This window comes from Prunus mume, linkage group LG5 (assembly GCF_029339155.1).
Source record: "Prunus mume cultivar Tortuosa linkage group LG5, ASM2933915v1, whole genome shotgun sequence".
NCBI classification, from domain to species: domain Eukaryota; kingdom Viridiplantae; phylum Streptophyta; class Magnoliopsida; order Rosales; family Rosaceae; genus Prunus; species Prunus mume.
This window is the reverse complement of record NC_142702.1, coordinates 20586428-20609054: the sequence shown is the minus strand read 5'-3', so window position 1 is coordinate 20609054 and position 22627 is coordinate 20586428. Positions and strand designations below refer to the sequence as shown.

Genomic DNA, 22627 nt, shown 5'->3' with positions numbered 1-22627 from the left:
GAAAAATTCTTGGTGTAAAAACTTATCAAATACATTCAAACAAATCCTCAGAATTGATATTTACGAGTGGGAAGCCATTGATTTTGTAGCAAGCTTTGAATGCTCGTGTTCGGATCTCTTCATTCCAGTCTAGGACATAGTAAATTACAAGTCACGGCCTATGGAATACGTGGAAAAAGCTTCTATTGCTTTTTATCAATACTTTGCCAATACTCATTTTCCCAAGCTTCCACTTGCCTAGTTGAGTTAGCCTTTCTCTCAAGAAAATCGCGGAGAGCCAGAGGATCATATGGAGGAGGCAGAGTGCATGGGAGTTCATCACTTGGAGACTTCACCATAGACTCCACCATGAACTTCTTCCATGTACCTGTTGCAGGGCATGCCATTGTTTCTGAGCATAGTTCCACTGCATTGGGAGGTATAGTTGGTTTGAATTTCAAGAGCTTTGCATATTCATTTAGCACATGAAACATGTAATCATACACATAGTCCATCTTTAGATCTTCTTGTATGAAGTTGCTCGAGGCCTCCCCAATCGCCTTCGCCTGCCATATTCACGAGATACCAAATGTAAATCATTTGAACGTGCAATTGAAATTCACAGTCTAACAACTTAACATGTCACATTGTTCAACACAAAATAAAAATAAAAAATCTGCATACGGCTAAAGTTCTAACCTTGTCTTTGTGATTATTGCCCCATTCCACAGCAAACTTGAGAGAAGTGCACTTGCTGTTGTCCCTAATAGGCCAAAAGTGCTGCAATGGCTCCATGCCTCTCATGAAGAAATCGTAATAGCGAGGCCTTACATACAAGGTCATAGAATCACATGCCATGATGTACTTTTTCACTTACAGACCATGCCCATCCTTCTATATAAATTTTGTACCTGTAAAAACCAAATCTCTATACATAAACAAAGAAAACAGAGGAAATTTTAAATTTGTAAAATGTAATTTCAAAAACAGTTACACAAAATTGAAAACTACCTGTGCTTGCACTGGCTTTCTAGGTTTGAATCCTTGTACCCTTGTTTAGATTCTTGCTCCCAATTCTGGAAATAGAAGATCAAAACATTGCACAAATTAATACATAAAAAGATTGCATTTTATACATAATAATAGTTAGAGAAGTTGATGCACCTGAATATACAGGCGTGTGTTCCAATCATTTTTGTCCGAGACATTGCATTTGAGAAGGTCCTTTCTGGTTGGAGCCACACTTGGGTTACCTTTCCAGTAAGCATAGGGCACCCTGTCCTTCCACTTTGTTCTTTTATTGCCTTCTTTATGCTTGGCAATAGGCTTCTCCATGGTTTTATATTGGTCTCAGCCCTACCAAAATTAAAATTAGCCCATCTACAAATTTCATTAATAAAATTAATTTCTCCTCTAAAATCTCTTCTTCTTTTTTTGGGTCACCCAATTCATATGTTTGGGCCAAAGTTGGTGGAGATGAAAAGGGTTTTAGGCCACACATCTTATACAAACATTTTATGGGCCAGAGTTTTTTATTCTTTGCTTTTCAAATGGGCTAGAAATTGGGAATTTATAAAATTCTTCTGTAACACATGGTTCCTAAAGAGTAAACAAAGAAACAAAAACAAAGGGCATTTCACATGCAAACATAACATGTATGAGTAAGACAGAAGAAAATATTTACCAGCCCCAAAAAGACCAATCTGGGAACACAATATCCAAGCTCCCCTCGTCCGCACAGTATCGAAACAATGGTGGCGGGCCAGCATTCGGGCCCCGAAAGTCCTTTGATCGGATGATGGGCCGATCATCACAGTCAAACATGAGCTCCAAGTCAGGCAATCTACCGGGGTACACCCTTAGAAGCTGCAAAATGCCCCATAATGTAAACATATCCCTAGTTTGTATGGATTGTCTATACTTCTCTATGTAAGCCTTGCCGTTGATGATCAAGAGCCTAAAATGTGCAGTCCTGTGAGCTCGTTCTATCATGTCCCTCGTGATTCCTGTCTCTTTCCATGGACGTAGATCTTCGTGGATCCATCGGAAGTATGATGGGCATGTGAGATTGGATGGACGGCTAGGATTTGTGGGGTCGTGTGTGGTAGGGTAGGTTCTTGGACAAGCTTGCGTCACATTAATTCCTTCTGTACACTGCAGTGGGAATTTAGGTCTCTTGGGTGTGCTTGTGTTTGTGGTTGGTGTGATTGATTTCTTAAAATAAGCGCCTGAAAATATAAACTAAGAGAGAAAAACATGAATTGTATACGTTAGTATCAAAGGAAAGATTTTGATACAAAGAACTTTTCTAAGCAATGAAAAGATATATATGACTTGTATTTCAATAAATTTTCTTTGTATTCCTTTTCTGATAACTAATACTTCGTTTCTTAGTAATATCAGTTTAGTATACACTTCTTAGGCATTCTCACTTAATTAGTTGCTCACATACCCCATACTTGTCACGAAAATTTGACTCTCGCTCTCCCTCGTATTTAATGCAGGCATGCTCTCCTTCAAGCTAAAACAAAACAATTTGACCACCGATCTAATAGAGGTGGAACTAAGAGACATAAGTTTCACCTTAGTTAGAGAGATCGTGAACAAGGTGACTGGTAAGCCCCATTCAAATATTTCTAGTTTTTGAAATCTTGGTCCTATTAGTTTTACTCTAAGAAAAACAAAACAAAACACACACACAAAAACACTATGACAGAAGATAGAATGCCTATGTTATATCGTTATATATAGCTAGCACGATTGGAGTTCATGGAACTTACAGCATCGATCCAGCCTGCCAGATACCAACGCAGCAACAAAGAAGATCAACAACAATAACAAGAAGATTAGAGTAGTTGTTGCAGTTCTCTTCTTCAATGGCCTCCAACTTGCTCCTGCAATATGCCTATGCAATCCTGTCCCATCCAAGAAATCACACATATGCTTCGCATTGTTCCTTTTCATGTTTATGCTTCAAAGCTCTCTTCCAAGAGACCTTGAGATGAGATAGCCCTGCTGTCCTGTCCTGTAATGCTTTCTGTGCTGTATACTCAGTCTATGTGGACTTCAACCAAACTTCCTTGGTTTGCTAGCTTCTTCTATATATAAATCCAAAAGGTAATTTTCTGTCATCCGATATCTGGATTTTATGTTGTCAAACTCTTAATTTAGATAATACATTCAAATATGAGTTGGCATCATTAAATCGTTCTCGTTAATTGTTTTGTACCATAACATGTTAGATTATTTGGCAAGAGAAAGATTTGTGTGTATATGTTGTGTCTGTGATATAATTAATCAGACGGGTCTTTGAAGGTAGGCATTCGTGGAATGTATTAATCAGACGGGTCTTTGAAGTTAGGTATTCGTGGAATGTGTAGTTTCTTACTTTGAACGGCTTTAGTTCACGTTTTTATGCCACCATTCGCTCCATAAAAGAAGAGAAAAAGTGTCCAAGTCTAGGTCTTGACTTAACAAGGAGCCAAATTGGCCAAGTGTTGCGTGTTTTGGACGAAACTGGTATAACATTCAATCAGAGCACTCAAGGCATTGCCAAATTACAACAGAGCAAGAGTCCAGTGAACTGGGGACTATACAAGCAGAAACTGATAAAAGTAAAAACATCTGACAGAAGAGGACTACAAAGTGGAATGTGAAACCAAAAAAAAAAAAATTGCTTCAGAAAACCCATAGAGCGTCCAAAACATTCCAGCATTGCTCAAATGGAAGCTTGAGGTGGGACATGGAAGTCCATCTTTATCTAGGATGCCAACAATAGAGGATGGGGTTATGTCGACAAGGAGAAATAATAGAATACTACGGTAATATGATCACGTGTTATATCTCGTTTACGTGATATTATAACACGTATAAGATGTAACACATGACCGTACTACCGTAATATTCTATAATCACTCATCGACAAGGGTTGCGTGTTGCATCAAATATTGGAAATGGCCCAAATGGGGTACCTTTGTATATTGTAGACAAGTACAACTGAATGAAGGTAAATTTATCACAGTAAAGGGCATGTTTGTCTTTTTATTTATGTTAGAAAGAGTAATGTGCCCAAAAGTTATCTACCAATACATATGGTAGGACCATATTCTTATATAAAAATACATCCTACCTGTATCAAACTTACAACAAATATGATTTTTCTAGCATAACTCAATATCGGATAATATTGATGAAGGCGATCAATTTTTCTCCTCTAGATTTCCGATAGTCTTTTAAAACCAAGTGGAAGGATTAGGCACTAAGTAAGGCTGCTTTAGTTGACCTGCTTGGACAATTTGCACTAGTTTTGAGTTTGGGGAGAAAGAAAATCATTGATAATTCAAATACAAAATTGCCAGGTCAATGGAAAATTTAATTCTTTGGACAAACTCAATCGTGTTCATATACTTGAATGTATTTAAAATAAAATATTTTAAAAAAAGGTCAAAATATGGTTACCATGACAAATTACTCGATTTACTCAAACATGTTGCAATGACTACAATTTGAAGTTTAAGTAGATAATTAATTAATCACATCGTTTACTTTGACTTAGTGACTCTCTGGCTTTTATTTATTATACTTTCACTTTGCACAGCTCATAAGTCATACGGATCTTGAGAGAGAGAGAGAGAGAGAGAGAGAGAGAGAGAGAGTTACTAGTATGATCAATTGAACATTGTAAAAAAAAAAAGGGTGACGGTTAAAGTGAATGTTGCATAGAAATGAGATTGAGTTGTAACCGTGCATGCTTAAAAACCAAAGGCGGCCCATGGGGTGTGCAGGATGTGCAAGGTGTGCAACCGCATAGGGCCTCCAAAATTTAGGGGCCTTCAAATTTTTCCAAGTCAACCCATTAAATTAACTAAAACATAAAAATAAAAATGAAATATTAAATAGGGAGTTTCACTAAAACACCCAAAATAGAGGTTAAAATTATAAAAAAAACTCAACACCCAAAACACTTTATAAACACACCCAAAACCCATCATTACACACACTCAAAACCCATTTATAAACACATCCAAAAAGTTGACTTTGGGGTTGATTTTGGGTGTGTTTCTATATTTAAATAGTGCTTGGGTTTTTTTTATAAATACATGTCTAGGATTGGGTTTATTTATAAATTTGTATATTAAATATCACCCCACAACACCACATGCAAGGCACCAAAACCAAAATTAAATTGAATATTAATTATTAACAAATTCTACTACTTAGGGAGTAGAGACCCTAATTTAATTCATTTTCCTCTTCCCGACTCTCACGCTGCAACTCTTCTTTTTATTTATTTATTATGGTTTGAAACCTGTGTTTTCCTCTTCCCAACTCTCAAGTAAAACCATTCTAATATTTTTTTCTCTTTCAGTAAGTCTTTCTCACTCTCCTCCATCAAAATAAAGTCATTTCTCTTCAGCCAATGTACCACTCTCTTCCATCAAATTTTGGATTGTAAAAACCCAAGCTTTAGCTCTTTCCCCAAAGTCACAATTCTTCTCCCTCCCTTATTCACATGAAAATTCACCAAGACTGAAATTGGAAAATCAATTTATCAGCTCTGTGATTTGGAAGGGTGACTAAAGATATATATATATATTTTTCTGGGAAGCTCTTTCCAAATGTGTTCTTCTCGTGTCAGAAAATTTTGTTTCTATATGGATTTTTTTTTCCTACTTGTATATATAGGGCCTCGACATCCATATTTGCACAAGGCCTCCAAAATCAATGGACCGGCTCTGCTTAAATGGGAAGGGAAAACGATGTGATGAGCTGATGAGTTGATGGACCGGCTCTGCTTAAAGGGGACGTGTGTAATTGCTTGCTTCCATTCAAACAATCGATCACTGTGTTTATGCAATATGCTTGCTCTCTAACGTGAAATGAAGAAGATGAAGGGAAAACGTGAATTGGGTTTTACCCTTTTTAATTCGACTTTTTTACAGTTAGGCTTTCATGGTTCCTGTACAATCTGACTAAGAGCTCGTTTTGGAGTGATTATATGAGAAGCACATGTGAGATGCTCTCGTAAATTGACTCGTCGGCATGTGGGACGAACAACTAGTAGTGGACCCCACATCACGTTTGTGAGTTATTGCTAATGGGTGAAATTTCTGTACAGTCAGTGTACAGTCTAGATAGGTTGAGGACGAAATTAGGCTCACGGCCACAACAACTGCCGTGTGGGACGGATTAGTTGCTTAATAGTAAGTCAACGAATTATCAAAGTTAAATGACTTATGAAGCTCAGAGTAAGTCGTACGTAACCTTCAAAATAATCCATTGAATTCAATGTGAGTAAACCACGTGGCCTGCTTGCCACAGATTACGCTAATGCAGTGTGCAAAATTCGTTGCTTCCTTTACTTGCCCCCACAGGAACTCATAATTGGAGACAAAGAACCAATCTTCTGGGAGCGCATTATTAGTCCCAGAATTGAGAATAATATATCATTAATCAATATTAACAACCCAATGCAGGCAAAGAAAAATATATTTACTGATTCAAGCTCTCCATAATATTCGTATCGTTCGTCTAACTTTTCTTGTATGTTCAAATAACCATCCTAGTAACACTTCCACTTGAAGTTTTCCTATCAACAACATGAGTTAAAACTAGAGGATCGAACCTTCATCCAGGGTGGCACTAAAAGTTGGCTCACGAAAAAAGCCGTGCAGCAGCTGCTAGTTAGCAACCTGAACCGAAACATTAACTGTGAATCTCCTACCAGCTTGTTTCATGAAGAGATGATATGCTGAAAGGTGCATTTTAAAGCATTGACAGTCGACAGGTGAAGCAATGCACGTTCCCTTTTTAGACCAACACAGACCATTCCCTTTATATTATATCCTTGAAGCTGGCGAAACTGTCCTTGTCGAACCACATTGATATACTGAAAAGCTCTAAACAATTAGTGCAAAGTATTACTCGATTACCATATTAATTTCACAATGAAGATCATAATATGCACAGACCAGAGTATTCACTCTGAGTATCCACTGGCCTCACTATATCACGGCAGAGAATGCCTCAAAATGTGGGAGTTTCAGAGGCCAATTACTAAAGGGAGGTCTTCTTTTTAGAACTTTTGAGGTTAAATTGAATTCCTGTGACATTTCCTGCATAAGGTAACCAGGTGAAATTAGCTAATAGATGAAAAGTCATATCCAGTTGACACCTTGCCACTAGTTAATTAAGAACCAGTAGTTACATAACTAATCCATAAATTTTGTACCAGCAGATGTTGAGCAGAAGCTAAATCTACAGATATTTGATACTACACAAGACACTGATTGTACTAAAAAAATGCAACGAAAAAGCTTTCATTTACACATAAACCACAATCCCTACACATAGTTTTGAAGCACTTTTTGTCAATCAAAGCACAAAGACCTCTTATACTTCCAAAATATAAACCACTTGCACAACTTAGCGGGTGCATAATTTACTGTCATGAACTCTAGTCATCACATGGTAAACCAAATCCCAAAATTACCTTATTACCTAGATAAATAGAATTTGACCAAAAGTTGTCCGCAAAATCAGTATCTATAATATTGACTACCTTGATTTCTCGATACGAAATCTGATTGACTGGGATTTTGACAGGGCATTCATGTCTTAGGGACAAGAAAATCTGCAACAGCCGCTTTCTGTCAAACAATAAAAACAATATGACAAAATTGTAATAAAATGCATTTCTAAATAAAAGTTGGAGCATACTTATCACCCTACTTGCATAAAGATGACTCAGTAGACGGATAATGTGCTCCTTTGGCAGCGGTGCCTTGCTTTCTTCCAGTGGTTCCAAGAATGACTTCATGCAAACCAGCCTTATTCCAACAAACTGAATACCTGTGAATCAAAGCATTAAGGAATCAGTAGTAACCAAACAATACACGGTCACTTTATATGTAGAACTGTCAGAATTAAATAACAAGTACCCGCATGTTAAAGTGGTCAAAGCAGTCTTGGAATGCTGAAATTCCTTTGGTGGCATTGGAGCTGCCCATATTAGTGGCTGCCAGTAGCATTAGTATATGCATTTATAATAACCATCTCTAATGCAATATCACAGAGTACACACTTCACAGACCTGGTTCACTTGAAAGGGACTCATTAGCTCATTTGACAACGGTAGAATGCGATCATGCAGAGCTTGTTTCAAGCGATCAGCCACAAGAACCATTTCAGAGCCGTGAGGCGATTGTCCAACAGTAATGGAAGAAAGGTAAACAGGTTGCAGAAAGAATGAAAGCAGAGCTCCTGAAATAAGAATATGTATGACCTCATCAACTAACTTATAACTAGTAATGCCCACGTAACCAAGTACAACCAATATAATCATGAAGATTAGTCAAACTGGCTCAGTCTAGGTACACCATCAAACATTCAAGGATGCCCGACCAAAAGAAGCCAGGTATGTATTTAGACCAGAGTTTCCATATCCAAGATTGGCTGAATGAAGCCCTATCTTGGATACATGATAGATCAAATGACAAACCTTGAACTCCAACTACATTCCAACGAGCCATCTTGTCAGAGCAACTAACTGATAAAGTCGTATCACCACGACCAGGCTTTCTTTGAACCGAGCCAATTAGTTGTGAAGCATCACCTGAAAATAAGGTCACATACAGATGCTACATGACTCAAATCTCATGTCAAGAGTAATGATTCATTTCTCAAAAAGAAAGCTGCCAACATTCACTAGAAAAATATTCAACCCATCCACATTAAGGTGAAAAATGGAAACATAAATTTTTAGCAAATATAGAACAAGGAAGAGGACAAGTACAAAATCCCATTACCATTAGTATTTGGCAGAGCCTCTTCATTTATTGAAACATTAAGCTCGTCCAAAGATGAACCCCGTTCTGTTGGTGACATGTTTTTAGGGGGGACAACAGTGAACTTGGAGATGCAACCCCACCTGCAAGAAAGGAGAATAAGTATAATCGCAGTATTGGTTTGTCCTGATATAGATATAAAGATCTAAGGAGGGCAAAAACCAAAGAAAAAAGGACTCTCTTTTCTTGGATATGAACAAGAACTGACATGGTAGTTGTGATATGTACAAGTGTAATTGCAAACCCTTCCTCAGTTTGTATTCTCCTTGGCCATCACCATTAGGGTCCAATTCAAAAAGCAAGTTTTTGGCATCACCATTTTGCATTTGTGTGCTTCCATTGCTATCACTTTGCTTACTATAAACTTGAGTAAGACACTGAATCTGTGCATAGAAGAACCTAGTGCCAGAGAAGCCAAGTATACCAATAAGCACCATACACTAAAAATATAAGGTAGAGATATAGGTAACAAATGCAAATCCCCCCCAAAAAAAATTGGTACTTTTCAGCTAAGCACACATAATTTGGATGCATTTCATGCCACATGAAGCATAGCACTCGTAAATTAGCAACTTTTTATTTATTAAAATCTTGTATTAGCAACTAAACAAATTAAATTTGCTAATGAAATGAATATATAACAACAAATAAAAACCTCAGTAAAGATCTTCGAGCTATAATCTCGGCGTGGGAATCATTGACGACATCACCGTTGGAGCTCAAGAGTGAACGCCCAAGACATTTGGTCCCAGTTCCCAAAGCGACAACTTCCAATTCTGAACAATTGAAAGTGTTAAGAACACTGTTTTCTTTCCAGGAAAGTGCAGGAAAATCAAATTTAGCAAAGAAAGAACGAAGGAAAGTAGGACCTTGAGAAGGAGAGGAAACGAGGAAAGCGGCCAAGACGGTGACTTCGCGACCCTGAGGCTTGCCTTTCTTGGGAAGAGAGTTGTAGAGTGAGAACACCTTTTCCGAGACCTTCTCGCCCCACTCTAGTTTTGAAGAAGAAGAAAGAGCAGACGACGGCGTTTCGAAGCAAGACAGCGACGCCATGCTACAGAAAGTGGTGGTAGGGGTGAGTGAGAGGAGACGCTCCCGCCTCCGATTTCGGGTCATTCGGACCACTAGGTGGTTGGATTTGGGTTGGGTGGACTTCCAAATCATTTTTTGGGTCTAGAATTGGGCCAATCTTGTGCACCCAAGAAGAAAAGAAAGGAGCCCAATTTCACCATTTTCCATAACATGACTGACCCAAGCATAAAGATACCAACTACAAAATGATTTGAAGGACGATTTGAACTTAAGACCTATTTTAATATTAAGGGATCATCTGGTAACGTTTTTGGAGAATATTTTCATAGAGTGAAAACAAGAAAATAAATTTATATTTTCAGAAAATGAAAATGCGTCTGGTAGATTAATTAGAAAATAAAAACAATGAAAATGTGTATGGTAGTACAATTGTTTTTCAGTGTATTTTTGATAATTTCAATTCTATTTTTTTAAAAAAAAATATTTTTAGAGGCTAAAATTATTATAAACAATAAAAAAAATTACAGCTCAAAAACTATCTTATCTCCTTTCTTTTTTTCTTCTTTTTCTCCTTCTCTCTCTTTAATTTCCTCCTCTTTTCTTCTTCTTTTCCTTCGCATGGCTTTTTCTTTTCTCACTTTTTCTTCCTCTTTTTTCCTTCTTTCTTCCTCAATTCTTCCTTCTTTCTTCCTCAATTCTTCTTCCCTTCCTTCCCAAGGCCGTTTCTTTTTTTCTCATTTTCTTCCTCTTTTCTTCTTCCTTTCTTTCCCAGGCCGCACCCACTCCTCCTTCCTTCCATGGCATGAATCCCATACACCCACCCATCTCTCTCTCTCTCTCTCTCTCTCTCTCTCTCTCTCTCTCTCTCTCCACTAATTAATGGTTGTGGTGGTTTGATTGGGTGATGATGTTGGTTGAGTTGGGCATGTGGTGGTTCTTCTTCTTGTCTCTGTTTTTCTTTTCTTTTCTTCTTCCTCTGTATTTTTTTTTTCTTAGTTTGCAGATTTGTGTTATTTTGCAGAAGATGGGTGTTGTTCCTGTTGGTGGGTTTATTGGTTGTCAAAAGCAGAGAAGAATTTTGGTTTTTGGTCTGACAGGGAGAGAAGATTGGGTGAGAGATTGAGCAAAAGCAGTGTGTTTTGAGCGTTTGTTTTTTGGGAGAACAAAAACATTTTTTTTTCTGTTTGGTAGAAGTAAACGTGAAGTTGGTCTCATTTTATGAAAACATTTTCAATGTTTTCTGTTTTTGCCCACCGAACATGCTTTTGCTTTGTTTTTGTTTTTTGAAAATGAAAATGGGCCTCTAAAACGTAAACGAACGGGCCCAAGAAATTATCACTACATTAAGAGAGTTGGTATTGAATATAGGCTCACTTGTAAGTGCTTATGTGAGAAGCACTTTTACTTGTTAAGGGTTTTTTAGTTAGCTAAAAGCGCTTCCAATTCTTGTGAACTAAAATGTCATTTATCGTCCTACTTGAGCACTTCTCGATCCCCTCTTTAGTATGAATAATGCTATTTAAAAAGCAATAATGCTATTTAAAGATCAATAATGCTATTTGTGCCACTTTTGCTGACTTATATGGGACCCACATGTATGAGAGGTGGTCAACTAAGTAACCAGTAAAGATGGTACAAAAGCTACACCCTTATGTAGGATCTCTTAGTCCAGATTCATAGCGGTTTTGTTCATATTTGTAAGGTTGGCAATCCTCTTGCAACTCAAAATTGTCTTATGAAGTAGGCAAGTAGTAATAAGTGCTCATCTACCAAAAATCAATAATGGTTGGAAAGTGGAGAGTACTATTTGCTTGTGCTTTTAACCCCCAATGGTGTTTCATTATCATATAAGATCTTGATTCTAGATTATAGATTGATTTGTACTGGTAAAGGCTGATTAAATTTTAAATTAATAGAAAGTGAATTATGAGGTGTAAAGTCTCTCCTACCTTGGGAATAAAGGCAACATGAAATGAAAGTCCCCCACATTATTATTGTTGATATCTATTAAATTAAAATTAATTTAACATTTTCTTTTCTTTTATGATTTATTGATATTTTTTAATTGATGTGACTATCCACTTCATCTACCACATAAGGTGCTATGAGAATGTGGTATACAAATGTGGTAATAGTAGCATTATTCATTAAAAAAGAAGAAGAAGAAGAAATGATATTTAGTTATATACCCATTTTTAGCACTAGTGACATAAATAAACTCTACACTATTTAATTTCTATAAATAAACCCCAAAAAATGGCAGATGGCCCTATTGAATTTAATTTTGATTATTAAATTACTTTGATGCCTGAGTGTTTTGGGTTTATTTTAAATGAGAGTTTTGGGTTAAGATTGTTTTAAGAAATTAATGGCAATTTTGGAATTTATAGGAAGTTCGAAGCCTCTTAATTGTGTTATAAATGGGTTTTTGGTGTGTTTCTAAAGTCCATTTTTTGTATGATTTTTTTTATAATTTGAGCTCCTATATTGACTATAATAGTGAAATTCTCCCCCAAAAAGGAAGAAAATGTAATTTATTAAAAATATAGGCAAGCTCCAAGGACAGATTCAAGAGGGAGTTGGATGGGATTCAAGTCGAGTTGCAGGAAACATACCCTAGTGAGATGAGCTTGGATATCATAAAAGGGCGGGCACTCTAAATATTCTAGTATTATTGATCCAACACTTTGTCACATGATCTATCTTTGTCACATGATCTATCTTCAATATTATTTTCAGATCAGTTGTTAGTTGGATTCAATTTTAAAACATTAATTCGGTACATTCCTTTGCTATATATTGGTGTCAGATTTTATTGTGTTATTTTTTATCACTTATCTTTGAAAAATTCTTGATGTAAAACTTATTGAAACAAACCATCAGAGTTGATATTTACCAGTAGAGAGCCATTGATTTTGTAGCAAGCTTTGAATGCTTGTGTTCAGATCTCTTCTTTCCAGTCTAGGACATATAAAATTACAAGTCATGGCCTATGGAACCCATGGTAAAAAAAAGCTCCTATTGCTTTTTTTCAATACTTTGCCAATATTCATTTTCCCAAGCTTCCACTTGCCTAGTTGAGTTAGCCTTTCTCTCAAGAAAATCGTGGAGAGCCAGAGGATCATACGGCGGAGGCAGAGTGCATGGGAGCTCATCACTTGGAGACTCCACCATAGACTCTACCATGAACTTCTTACATGTACCAGTTGCAGGGCATGCCATTTTTTCTGAGCACAGTTCCACTGCATTGGGAGGTATAGTTGGTTTGAATTTCAAGAGCTTCGCATATTCATTTAGCACATGAAACATGTAATCATACACATAGTCCATCTTTAGATCTTCTTGTATGAAGTTGTTCGCAGCCTCCCCAATCGCCTTCGCCTGCAATATTCACGAGATACCAAATGTAAATCATTTGAATGTGCAGTTGAAATTCACAGTTTAACAACAAAACATGTCACACTGTTCAACAACAACAAAAAAATCAGCATTCGGCTAAAGTTCTAACCTTGTCTTTGTGATTATTGCCCCATTCCACAGCAAACTTGAGAGAAGTGCACTTGCTGTTGTCCCTAATAGGCCAAAAGTGCTGCAATGGCTCCATGCCTCGAATGAAGAAATCGTGATAGCGAGACCTTACATACAAGGTCATAGAATCACATGCCATGATGTATTTTTCACTTACAGACCATGCCCGTCCTTCTATATAAATTTTGTACCTGTAAAAACCAAATCTCTATACATAAACAAGGAAAACAAAGGAAATTTTAAATTTGTAAAATGTAATTTCAAAAACAAAAACAAACAAAAAATATCGCAAAAACTACCTGTGCTTGCACTGGTTTTCTAGGTTTGAATCCTTGTAGCCTCGTTTAGATTCTTGCACCCAATTCTGGAAATAGAAGATCAAAACATTGCACAAAAGAATACATAAAAAGATTGTATTTTACACATAATAATAGTTAGAGAAGTTGATGCACCTGAATATATAGGCGTGTGTTCCAGTCATTTTTGTCCGAGACATTGCATTTGAGAAGGTCCATTCTGGTTCGAGCCACATTTGGGTTACCTTTCCAGTAAGCATAGGGCACCCTGTCTTCCCACTTAGTTCTTTTATTGCCTTCTTTTATGCTTGGCAATAGACTTCTCCATGGTTTTATATTGGTCTCAACCCTACCAAAATTAAAATTAGCCCATCTACAAATTTCATTAATAAAATTAATTTCTCCTCTAAAATCTCTTCTTCTTTTTTTTTTTTTTTCTTTGGTCACCCAATTCAAATGTTTGGGCCAAAGTTGGTGGAGATGAAAAGAGTTTTAGGCCACACATCTCATACAAACAATTTATGGGCCAGAGTTTTTAATTCTTTGCTTTTCAAATGGGCTAGAAATTGGGAATTGATAGAACCCAAATTCATATGTAACACATGATTCCTAGGGAGCTTCTACAATGAGGAGTTAAAGTGAGAAGACCGATCCGACCGTCAAAACATTTAAAATATTTAAGTCCCATGATTTCTTTACATTTGTTGATGGTGAGATTTGACCTCCTCAAATAACCTCCTCACTTTAAGCCCTCATTATAGCCTTTCCGTGATTCCTAAAGTAAACAAAGAAACAAAAACACATGCAAACATAACATGTGTAAGACTGAAGCAAATATTTACCAGCCCCAAAAAGACCAATCTGGGAACATAATATCCAAGCTCCCCTCGTCCCCGCAGTATCTAAACAACGGCGGCGGGCCAGCATTCGGGCCCCGAAAGTCCTTTGATGGGATGACGGGCAGATCACCACAGTTAAACATGAGTTCCAAGTCAGGCAATCTACCGGGGTACACCCTTAGAAGCTGCAAAATGCCCCATAACGTAAACATATCCCTAGTTTGAAAGGATTGTGTATACTTCTCTATGTAAGCCTTGCCGTCCACGATGAAGAGCCTAAAATTTGCAGTCCTGCGGGCCTTCTCTATCATGTCCCTCATGATTCCCGTCTCTTTCCATGGCCGTAGATCTTCGTGGATCCATCGGAAGTATGATGGGCATGTGAGATTGGATGGACGGCTAGAATTTGTTGGGTCGTGTGTGGTAGGGTAAGTTCTTGGACAAGCTTGTGTCACATTAATTCCTTTGGTACACTGCAGTGAGAATTTAGGTCTCTTGGGTGTGCTTGTGTCTGTGGTTGGTGTGATTGATTTCTTAAAATAAGCGCCTGAAAATATAAACTAAGAGAGAAAAACATGAATTGTATACGTTAGTATCAAAGGAAAGATTTTGATACAAAGAACTTTTCTAAGCAATGAAAAGATCTATATGACTTGTATTTCAATAAATTTTCTTTGTATTCCTTTTCTGATAACTAATACTTCGTTTCTTAGTAATATCAGTTTAGTATACACATTCTTAGGCAATTCTCACTTAATTAGTTGCTCACATACCCCATACTTGTCACGAAAATTTGACTCTCGCTCTCCCTCCTATTTAATGCAGGCATGCTCTCCTTCAAGCTAAAACAAAACAATTTGACCACCGATCTAATAGAGGTGGAACTAAGAGACATAAGTTTCACCTTAGTTAGAGAGATCGTGAACAAGGTGACTGGTAAGCCCCATTCAAATATTTCTAGTTTTTGAAATCTTGGTCCTATTAGTTTTACTCTAAGAAAAACAAAACAAAACACACACACAAAAACACTATGACAGAAGATAGAATGCCTATGTTATTTCGTTATATATAGCTAGCACGATTGGAGTTCATGGAACTTACAGCATCGATCCAGCCTCCAGATACCAACGCAGCAACAAAGAAGATCAACAACAATAACAAGAAGATTAGAGTAGTTGTTGCAGTTATCTTCTTCAATGGCCTCCAACTTTTCATGTTTATGCTTCAAAGCTCTCTTCCAAGAGACCTTGAGATGAGATAGCCCTGCTGTCCTGTCCTGTAATACTTTCTATGCTGTATACTGAGTCAATATTGACGAAAGTGATCAAAATTTTCTTCTCTAGATTTCCTATAGTCTTTTTAAACCAAGTAGAAGGATTAGGCTGCTCTGGTTGAGAGGTTCATGGAACCCACATCACTTTGTTTGGTATTGCTAATGGGTGAAACTTCTTTACAGTCTAGGGGGGGACCGAGGATGAAATTAGGCTCACGGCCACAAAAATTGCCGTGTGGGACGGATTACTTGCATAATAGTAAGTCAACGGATTGACTTCTTATGACTTATGAAGTTCAGAGTAAGTAGTACGTAACCAGCAAAATAATCCATTGAATTCAATGTGAGTAAAGCATGCGGCAGGCAGGCCACAGATATTACGTTAATGCAGTGTGCAAAATTCCTTGCTTCCTTTGCTTGCCCCCACAGGAACTCATAATTGGAGACAAAGAACCAATCTTCTGGGTGCGCATTATTAATCCCAGAATTTAGAACAATGTATCATTAATCAATATTAACAACCCAATGCAGGCAAAGAAATATATATTTACTGATTCAAGCTCTCCATAATATTCGTATCGTTCGTCTAACTTTTCTTGTATGTTCAAATAACCATCCTAGTAACACTTCCACTTTAAGTTTTCCTATCAACAACATGAGTTAAAACCAGAGGATCAACCCTTCATCCAGGGTGGCACTAAAAGTTTGCTCATGAAAAAACCCGTGCAGCTGCTGCTAGTTAGCAAACTAAACCCAAACATTAACTGTGAATCTCCTACCAGCTTGTTTCATGAAGAGATGATATGCTGAAAGGTGCATTTTAAAGCATTGACAGCCGACAGGTGAAGCAATGCACGTTCCCTTGTTAGACCAACACAGACCCTTCCCTTTATATTATATTCTTGAAGCTGGCGGAACTGTCCTTGTCGAACCACATTGATATACTGAAAAGCTCTAAATAATTAGTGCAGAGTATTACTCGATTATCATATTAATTTCACAATGAAGATCATAATATGCAGAGACCCAGTGGCGGAGTATATGAGGGCCTGAAGGGGCCTGGGCCCCCCCAAAAGTTTCATAATATTTGAGTGGTCTTCTGTTCCTATAGATTTTAGAAAGTAAATATGATAATTTTGCCACTGGCCTCACTATATCATGGCAGAGAATTTCCTTTATCAAATAGGAAATAGACTTTTACCCAAATAAAAAAGGATTGGGATTTTAATTTATGTTCAAAAAGCAACATGTTAGTTCGAAGAACCGCACACAACAAAAGAAAATAATTGAATTTGGTAGTTTGCTCTCCAACCTCCTACTTCAGAATTTCTAATTCCAGGTTAGATAACCAGTTATTTTTTTTTTCCTTTGTTTATTTACTTTTTATGATAATATATTTGCTATTTTCTATGCATAGAACATGATTTTATTTTTTTATTTTGGTTTGTGGTATAATTTATCATGTCCTTAATAAAATTTGTAATTGGTTTGTAGATGAAGAGACAACCTAAAATTGATGGATAACATATTGAAGTTACCTCATCTGTACCTGATTATAATATTGAGACAATAGCATATGAAAATCGTTCTGGATCTCCAAGAATTGAGACTATTGATAATGAAGTTGATATTAGTACTTTAGAGCGCGACCCAGGGCTACGTCCGCAAATATGGAATTATCCTGTTAATCAACGTAGCTACATTAACGTCGGTCCATACCAACCTATACTTTCCAAGTAGATGAAATCAGTAGCTTTCAAAGTATGGTTCAAATTATTTCCTTCGTGGTTAGAATATTCACCTGTGAAAGATGCAGCTTTTTGTCTACCGTGATCTTTTTAACAAACCATCTGGACATTCTGGAAAAAATGCTTTCACTCTTGAGGGATTTCAGTTGGAAGCTTCTAAATCACGCTACTAGATTAATTAATTTGAACCAGTAGTTACAAGGATGTGCTTTTAGAGGCCATGATGAAAAAAAAAATTCAATCAATCGTGGAAATTTTCTTCAAATGTTAGAAATATTGGCTGCATATAATCCATAAATTGCCTCTTACACATTGTACCAACTAAAGCAGATATCAAAGTTTTGTATAATTGCATAGTGTTGCGAACAAAGAAGGTCTTATTCAGGAGCGCTTTTTTGGGCTTGTTCATGTGTCAGCTTAACTCTGAAAAAAGGTATATACTCTATATTGTCTTAAATCACTAAATATTCAAAATATTAGAGGACAAGGATATGATGGTGCAAGTAACATGCGAGGTGAATGGAATGGGTTACAAGCTTTGATTTTGAATGATTGCCCATATGCTTACTATGTTCATTGATCGATTACAATTGGCATTACATCATCAAGACATGTTCACTGACTTTGTCACTTCATGCAAGCGTAATGATGAACTGAAAAATGCTCAATGCTGAAATAGCACATGATTGCAATTGATGAGCTCGAACTGAAAGGAATGAACCAAATTGGCTTTCATACATTTGAAATCACTATTGGTAAATATGTTTAGTGCCATGCATAGTCCCTACTTATTCATGCTGATGCAGCTTATGTGACTTTATGAATTTATCTTTAGTTACTTTGTGTTTGCACAATCCCAAGAGCACAAAGCACCTCTTATACTTCGGTGAATTCTTTTTGTGAATAGATATACTAACTCACTTCGCCATCACAACTTAGCGGGTGATTCATTCAATTTAGCAGATTTAGTGATCTGCCTTGAAGTGAATAAATCTTTTAGGACTCTAGACTCATGAGAAGATAGGTTTGAGAAGACATCACATTGAGAGTGACGTCGTTAGACTTCCAGAGTTCAAAAACTTGTCAAAATTTCTGATCTATCTCAATGGATGGTAACGACTAGAAGATCAACGACATATCCACTTGTTTATAGAGTGGTTGTTCTTGTGCTTACTCTTCCTGTTTCTACATCCCAAACAAGATGGAAGACGAATTTCTCACAGAATTATGTACTTGCAGAAAAGTAGCGTTGACTAATCATAGATGGTTTTCGAGATCTGTTATTTTGATACCTAATTGAATAAACAATTATTTTTTGCCTTTAATTTTTCCAAACATTGCTTGTTTGGTTTATATATTGGCATTTCCTCACTATATCATGGCACCAAAATGTCTGAATCCGCATTTCCTGCATAAGGTAACCACAATAGTGATCATATCCAGTTGACACCTTGCTACTAGTAATATTGACAGATATCTGGACACTGCTTGTACTTGATTTCTCAATAAACGAAATCTGAGTTGACTGGGATTTTGGCAGACCTCTAATACTTCCAAAATATAAACCACTTGGCATTCAAGTCTTAGGGGTGCATAGAACTCTAGTCATCTGCATTGTAAACAAATCCCAAAATTACCTTATTAGCTAGATAAATAGAATTTGACGCAAAAGTTTCTCAGTATCTATAATATTGACTACCTTGATTTCTCGACGAATATCTGATTGACTGGGATTTTGGCAGGGCATTCAAGTCTTAGGGACAAGAAAATCTGCAACAGCCGCTTTATGTCAAACAATAACAAAATTGTAATAAAATGCATTTCTAAATAAAAGTTGGAGCATACTTATCAACCTTCTCTAATGCAATATCACAGAGTACACACTTCACAGACCTGGTTCACTTGAAAGGGACTCATTAGCTCATTTGACAATGGTAGAATGCGATCATGCAGCGCTTGTTTCAAGACATCAACAACAAGAACCATTTCAGAGAGACATCAACAACAAGAACCATTTCAGAGCCATGAGGCGATTGTCCAACAGTAATGGAAGAAAGGTAAACAGGTTGCAGAAAGAATGAAAGCAGAGCTCCTCCTGAAATAAGAATATGTATGACCTCACCAACTAACTTATAACTAGTAATGCCCATGTAACCAAGTACGGCCAATATAATCGTGAAGATTAGTCAAACTGGCTCGGTCTAGGTACACCATCAAATATTCAAGGATGCCCGACCAAAAGAAGCCAGGTATGTACTTAGACCAGAGTTTCCATATCCAGGATTGACTGAATGAAGCCCTATCTTGTGTACATGATAGATCAAATGACAAACCTTGAACTCCAACGAGCCATCTTGTCAGAGCAACTAACTGTTAAAGTTGTATCACCACGACCAGGCTTTCTTTGAACCGAACCAATTAGTTGTGAAACATCACCTGAAAATATGTTAACATACAGATGCTACATGACTCAAATCTCACGTCAAAAGTAATGATTCTTTTCTCAAAAAGAAGCTGCCAACATTCACTAGAAAAGTATTCAACCCACCACATTATGGTGAAAAATGGAAACATAAATTTTTAGCAAATATTGAACAAAGAAGAGAACAAGTACAAAATCCAATTACCATTAGTATTTGGCAGAGCCTCTTCATTTATTGAAACATTAAGCTCGTCCAAAGATGAACCCCGTTCTGTTGGTGAGATGTTTTTTGGGGATGAACAGATGCAACCCCACCTGCAAGAAAGGAGAATAAGTATAATCGCAGTATTGGTTTGTCCTGATGTAGATATAAAGATCTAAGTAAGGAAAAAACTGAAGAAAAAAGGACTCTCTTTTCTTGGATATGAACAAGAACTGACATGGTAGTTGTGATATGTACAAGTGCAATTGCAAACCCTTCCTCAGTTTGTATTTTCCTTGGCCATCACCATTAGGGTCCAATTCAAAAAGCAAGTTTTTGGCATCACCATTTTGCAATTGTGTGCTTCCATTGCTATCATTTTTGCTTACTATAAACTTCAGTAAGACACTGAATCTGTACATAAAAGAACCTAGTGCCAGAGAAGCCAAGTATACCAATAAGCACCATACACTGAAAATATAAGGTAGAGATATAGTTGACATATGCAAATTCCCCCCAAAAAATTGGTACTTTTCAACTAAGCACACATAATTAGCAACTTTTTATTTATTAAAATCTTGTATATAACAAATTAAATTTGCTAATGAAATGAATATATTTCAACAAATAAAAACCTCAGTAAAGATCTTCGAGCCATAATCTCGGCGTGGGAATCATTGACGACATCACCGTTGGAGCTCAAGAGTGAACGCCAAAGACATTTGGTCCCAGTTCCCAACGCGACAACTTCCAATTCTGAACAATTGAAAGTGTTAAGAAAACTGTTTGCTTTTAAAACAGTGTTCAAGAGTGAACGCCCAAGATATATAGGCTCACTTGTAAAACCATCTCCAACTCTTGGGGTGGAAACTCAAATTTTGAGTTTAGCCTCCAAAAACTATCTCCAACCCATGTATTTTGAGAGGTGAAAATTTCAGATGCTTCAAAATTGGACTGGAATTCCACTCAGAATTCTGCCTTGACTGATAAATCTGTGGGGCCCAATTCTGCTTTAATAAATATTTTTTTACTGTATGATGTGAGAAGCCCATCACGTGGGCTGTGTTGCTAGCAAGTGGGAATGAAGATTCCCTCTAGTTTATTGAAAAGCAACGGCTATTTTTGGTATGTTTTGTTATGCTTTTTTCTTTTCTTTTTTTTATTCCAACATATTGGATAATCAACGATTCAGATTCATTTTAGGCAATATCAACAGTAAAATTTCACATCCAACAGCTCAAATTTAAATCCAACAGTCAAATTAATATTTATAATTAATCTAAGTCAGATCTAACCCCAAAATTTATTCCAAACTCTATAAATAGCCATTCATTTGGTAAATAATCCACCAAAAATTATTTTTTTCCTTTCTCCCTTTGTTATAATTTTTCATTCTACATTCCGGGCATACGTATGGTATTGTACTTGTTTTTATTTTTAAGTGAAATTCTATTATATTTTGGAATTTTAATTTTTTTAGGTTAAAATATTTAGAAAATTAAATCACGAGTATTGAAACAAAAATAATGTCAAGAAAAATTAACAAGAAAAAAAAAATTAGGGGTTAATCATTCTTAAACAATTTAATAAAGTTGCGGACTCAAATTATGAGTCTGCAAGGTTGGAGGAAAAAAAATTTTGAGTCTTGAAAATACATGAATAGTTGTATTTTGGAGGGTAGAAATTTGAGTTTAGCCCCAACATGGTTTGAGATGGTCTAAGTACTTAAGTGTTAATTGGATTCAATTTTAAAACATTAATTGGTACATCTTATAAAATAAAACAGTCAGAGTATGGGAAGTACCACTAAATATTGGAAGTGGAATTATATTTGCTCTTTGTGGTGTTTACACTGACATAATTTTCTTTTTCTAATAGAACTCTTCTCAGATTGAGCTCTCACACTCTCAAATTTGTCACACACTCTCTCTCCTTAATTTCTCTCTTAATCGGGTTATGTCAATTACAACTGAGGAGGAAGCCTATTTATAGGCAATTAGAATGGCCTCCCGTGATTGCATCTTCAAGATTTTACCCCAACGTCATAATTCATCTTTTGACTATCATTTTCTTTATCTTCTTTGTGTGGGCTCCACAATACTCTTTACAACACTCCCTCTTGGAGACCATATGTCCCTCGATTGGTTGCCTCATTAAAACCTTGCCTAGAAAAACCCAGTGGGAAAAAACCTAAGCGAAGGAAAAAGAGTACAACTTTATTTGGGACATAAGAATAATGTGCTCATGTTGCCTCGTTAACACCTTGCTAGGGAAAACCCGGTGGGAAAAACCCTAGTCGAAGGAAAAAGAGTACAACACACTTATGTCCTGTGTTAGAGGACTCTTGAATGCTCCCCCTGATTTTGCATGCTCCAATTTGATTGCTTGCAGAGTTGTCGTAATCCGATGCCATGCACTAGCTTCTGGAATGTGCACTTGGGCAAAGACTTAGTGAAGAGATC

General features: G+C 36.7%; 3 protein-coding genes, 1 long non-coding RNA gene and 1 pseudogene across 8 annotated transcripts; all 5 read right to left on the bottom strand.

Annotated features, from left to right (window-relative positions):
* Nucleotides 1-12: 12 nt before the first annotated feature.
* LOC148917274 (uncharacterized) lies at nucleotides 13-869 on the bottom strand. The gene is made up of 2 exons (XM_089052157.1): nucleotides 679-869; nucleotides 13-545 (listed from the first exon to the last, which is right to left on the bottom strand). The coding sequence occupies exons 1-2, from the start codon at nucleotides 835-837 to the stop codon at nucleotides 183-185; spliced, it is 522 nt and encodes a 173-aa protein (XP_088908283.1). The 5' UTR covers nucleotides 838-869; the 3' UTR covers nucleotides 13-182.
* Nucleotides 870-986: 117 nt separating this feature from the next.
* On the bottom strand, nucleotides 987-2943 carry LOC103344134 (uncharacterized; annotated as a pseudogene). Its single transcript, XR_016127000.1, has 5 exons — nucleotides 2785-2943; nucleotides 2432-2500; nucleotides 1664-2220; nucleotides 1144-1335; nucleotides 987-1055 (listed from the first exon to the last, which is right to left on the bottom strand). The product of XR_016127000.1 is annotated as an uncharacterized LOC103344134 (transcript).
* Nucleotides 2944-6450: 3507 nt separating this feature from the next.
* LOC103343023 (denosine deaminases acting on tRNA) lies at nucleotides 6451-9964 on the bottom strand. Of its 4 annotated transcripts, none has more exons than XR_016126940.1 (10): nucleotides 9695-9964; nucleotides 9481-9601; nucleotides 9054-9224; nucleotides 8787-8908; nucleotides 8480-8593; nucleotides 8072-8241; nucleotides 7920-7996; nucleotides 7711-7830; nucleotides 7541-7612; nucleotides 6451-7094 (listed from the first exon to the last, which is right to left on the bottom strand). XR_016126940.1 is itself a non-coding variant. In XM_089052155.1 (10 exons), the coding sequence occupies exons 1-10, from the start codon at nucleotides 9939-9941 to the stop codon at nucleotides 6984-6986; spliced, it is 1341 nt and encodes a 446-aa protein (XP_088908281.1). In that variant the 5' UTR covers nucleotides 9942-9960; the 3' UTR covers nucleotides 6451-6983. The 4 variants fall into 4 exon arrangements, 2 of the variants coding, with proteins under 2 accessions (XP_088908281.1, XP_088908282.1); XM_089052155.1 differs by having other exon boundaries at nucleotides 7541-7628; nucleotides 9695-9960; XR_016126941.1 differs by having other exon boundaries at nucleotides 7054-7094; nucleotides 7699-7830.
* A 2756-nt stretch (nucleotides 9965-12720) lies between these two features.
* Nucleotides 12721-15878, bottom strand: LOC103343022 (uncharacterized). Its single transcript, XM_089052154.1, has 6 exons — nucleotides 15622-15878; nucleotides 14524-15080; nucleotides 13838-14030; nucleotides 13685-13749; nucleotides 13366-13576; nucleotides 12721-13238 (listed from the first exon to the last, which is right to left on the bottom strand). The coding sequence occupies exons 1-6, from the start codon at nucleotides 15733-15735 to the stop codon at nucleotides 12876-12878; spliced, it is 1503 nt and encodes a 500-aa protein (XP_088908280.1). The 5' UTR covers nucleotides 15736-15878; the 3' UTR covers nucleotides 12721-12875.
* Nucleotides 15879-19239: 3361 nt separating this feature from the next.
* Nucleotides 19240-20259, bottom strand: LOC103344133 (uncharacterized). Its single transcript, XR_016126942.1, has 4 exons — nucleotides 20169-20259; nucleotides 19875-19977; nucleotides 19435-19633; nucleotides 19240-19311 (listed from the first exon to the last, which is right to left on the bottom strand). It is a non-coding gene; the product is annotated as an uncharacterized LOC103344133 (long non-coding RNA).
* Between the last annotated feature and the right edge of the window lie 2368 nt (nucleotides 20260-22627).

What these genes read in the sequence shown, in the direction of transcription:
- LOC103343023 (XM_089052155.1), bottom strand. Translation starts at nt 9,941, where the DNA reads ATGACCCGAAATCGGAGGCGGGAGCGTCTCCTCTCACTCACCCCTACC. An exon ending in GGCTCTGCCAAATACTAATG is followed by an intron (nt 8,594 to 8,786) that starts GTAATGGGATTT and finishes CCTTATTTTCAG; the next exon opens with GTGATGCTTCACAACTAATT. An exon ending in TTTCGTATCGAGAAATCAAG is followed by an intron (nt 7,095 to 7,540) that starts GTAGTCAATATT and finishes TACCTTATGCAG; the next exon opens with GAAATGTCACAGGAATTCAA.
- LOC148917274 (XM_089052157.1), bottom strand. Translation starts at nt 837, where the DNA reads ATGGCATGTGATTCTATGACCTTGTATGTAAGGCCTCGCTATTACGAT. An exon ending in GCAATAATCACAAAGACAAG is followed by an intron (nt 546 to 678) that starts GTTAGAACTTTA and finishes TGAATATGGCAG; the next exon opens with GCGAAGGCGATTGGGGAGGC.
- LOC103343022 (XM_089052154.1), bottom strand. Translation starts at nt 15,735, where the DNA reads ATGAAAAGTTGGAGGCCATTGAAGAAGATAACTGCAACAACTACTCTA. An exon ending in GATTGGTCTTTTTGGGGCTG is followed by an intron (nt 14,031 to 14,523) that starts GTAAATATTTGC and finishes TAATTTTGGTAG; the next exon opens with GGTTGAGACCAATATAAAAC. An exon ending in GAAAACCAGTGCAAGCACAG is followed by an intron (nt 13,577 to 13,684) that starts GTAGTTTTTGCG and finishes TGGTTTTTACAG; the next exon opens with GTACAAAATTTATATAGAAG.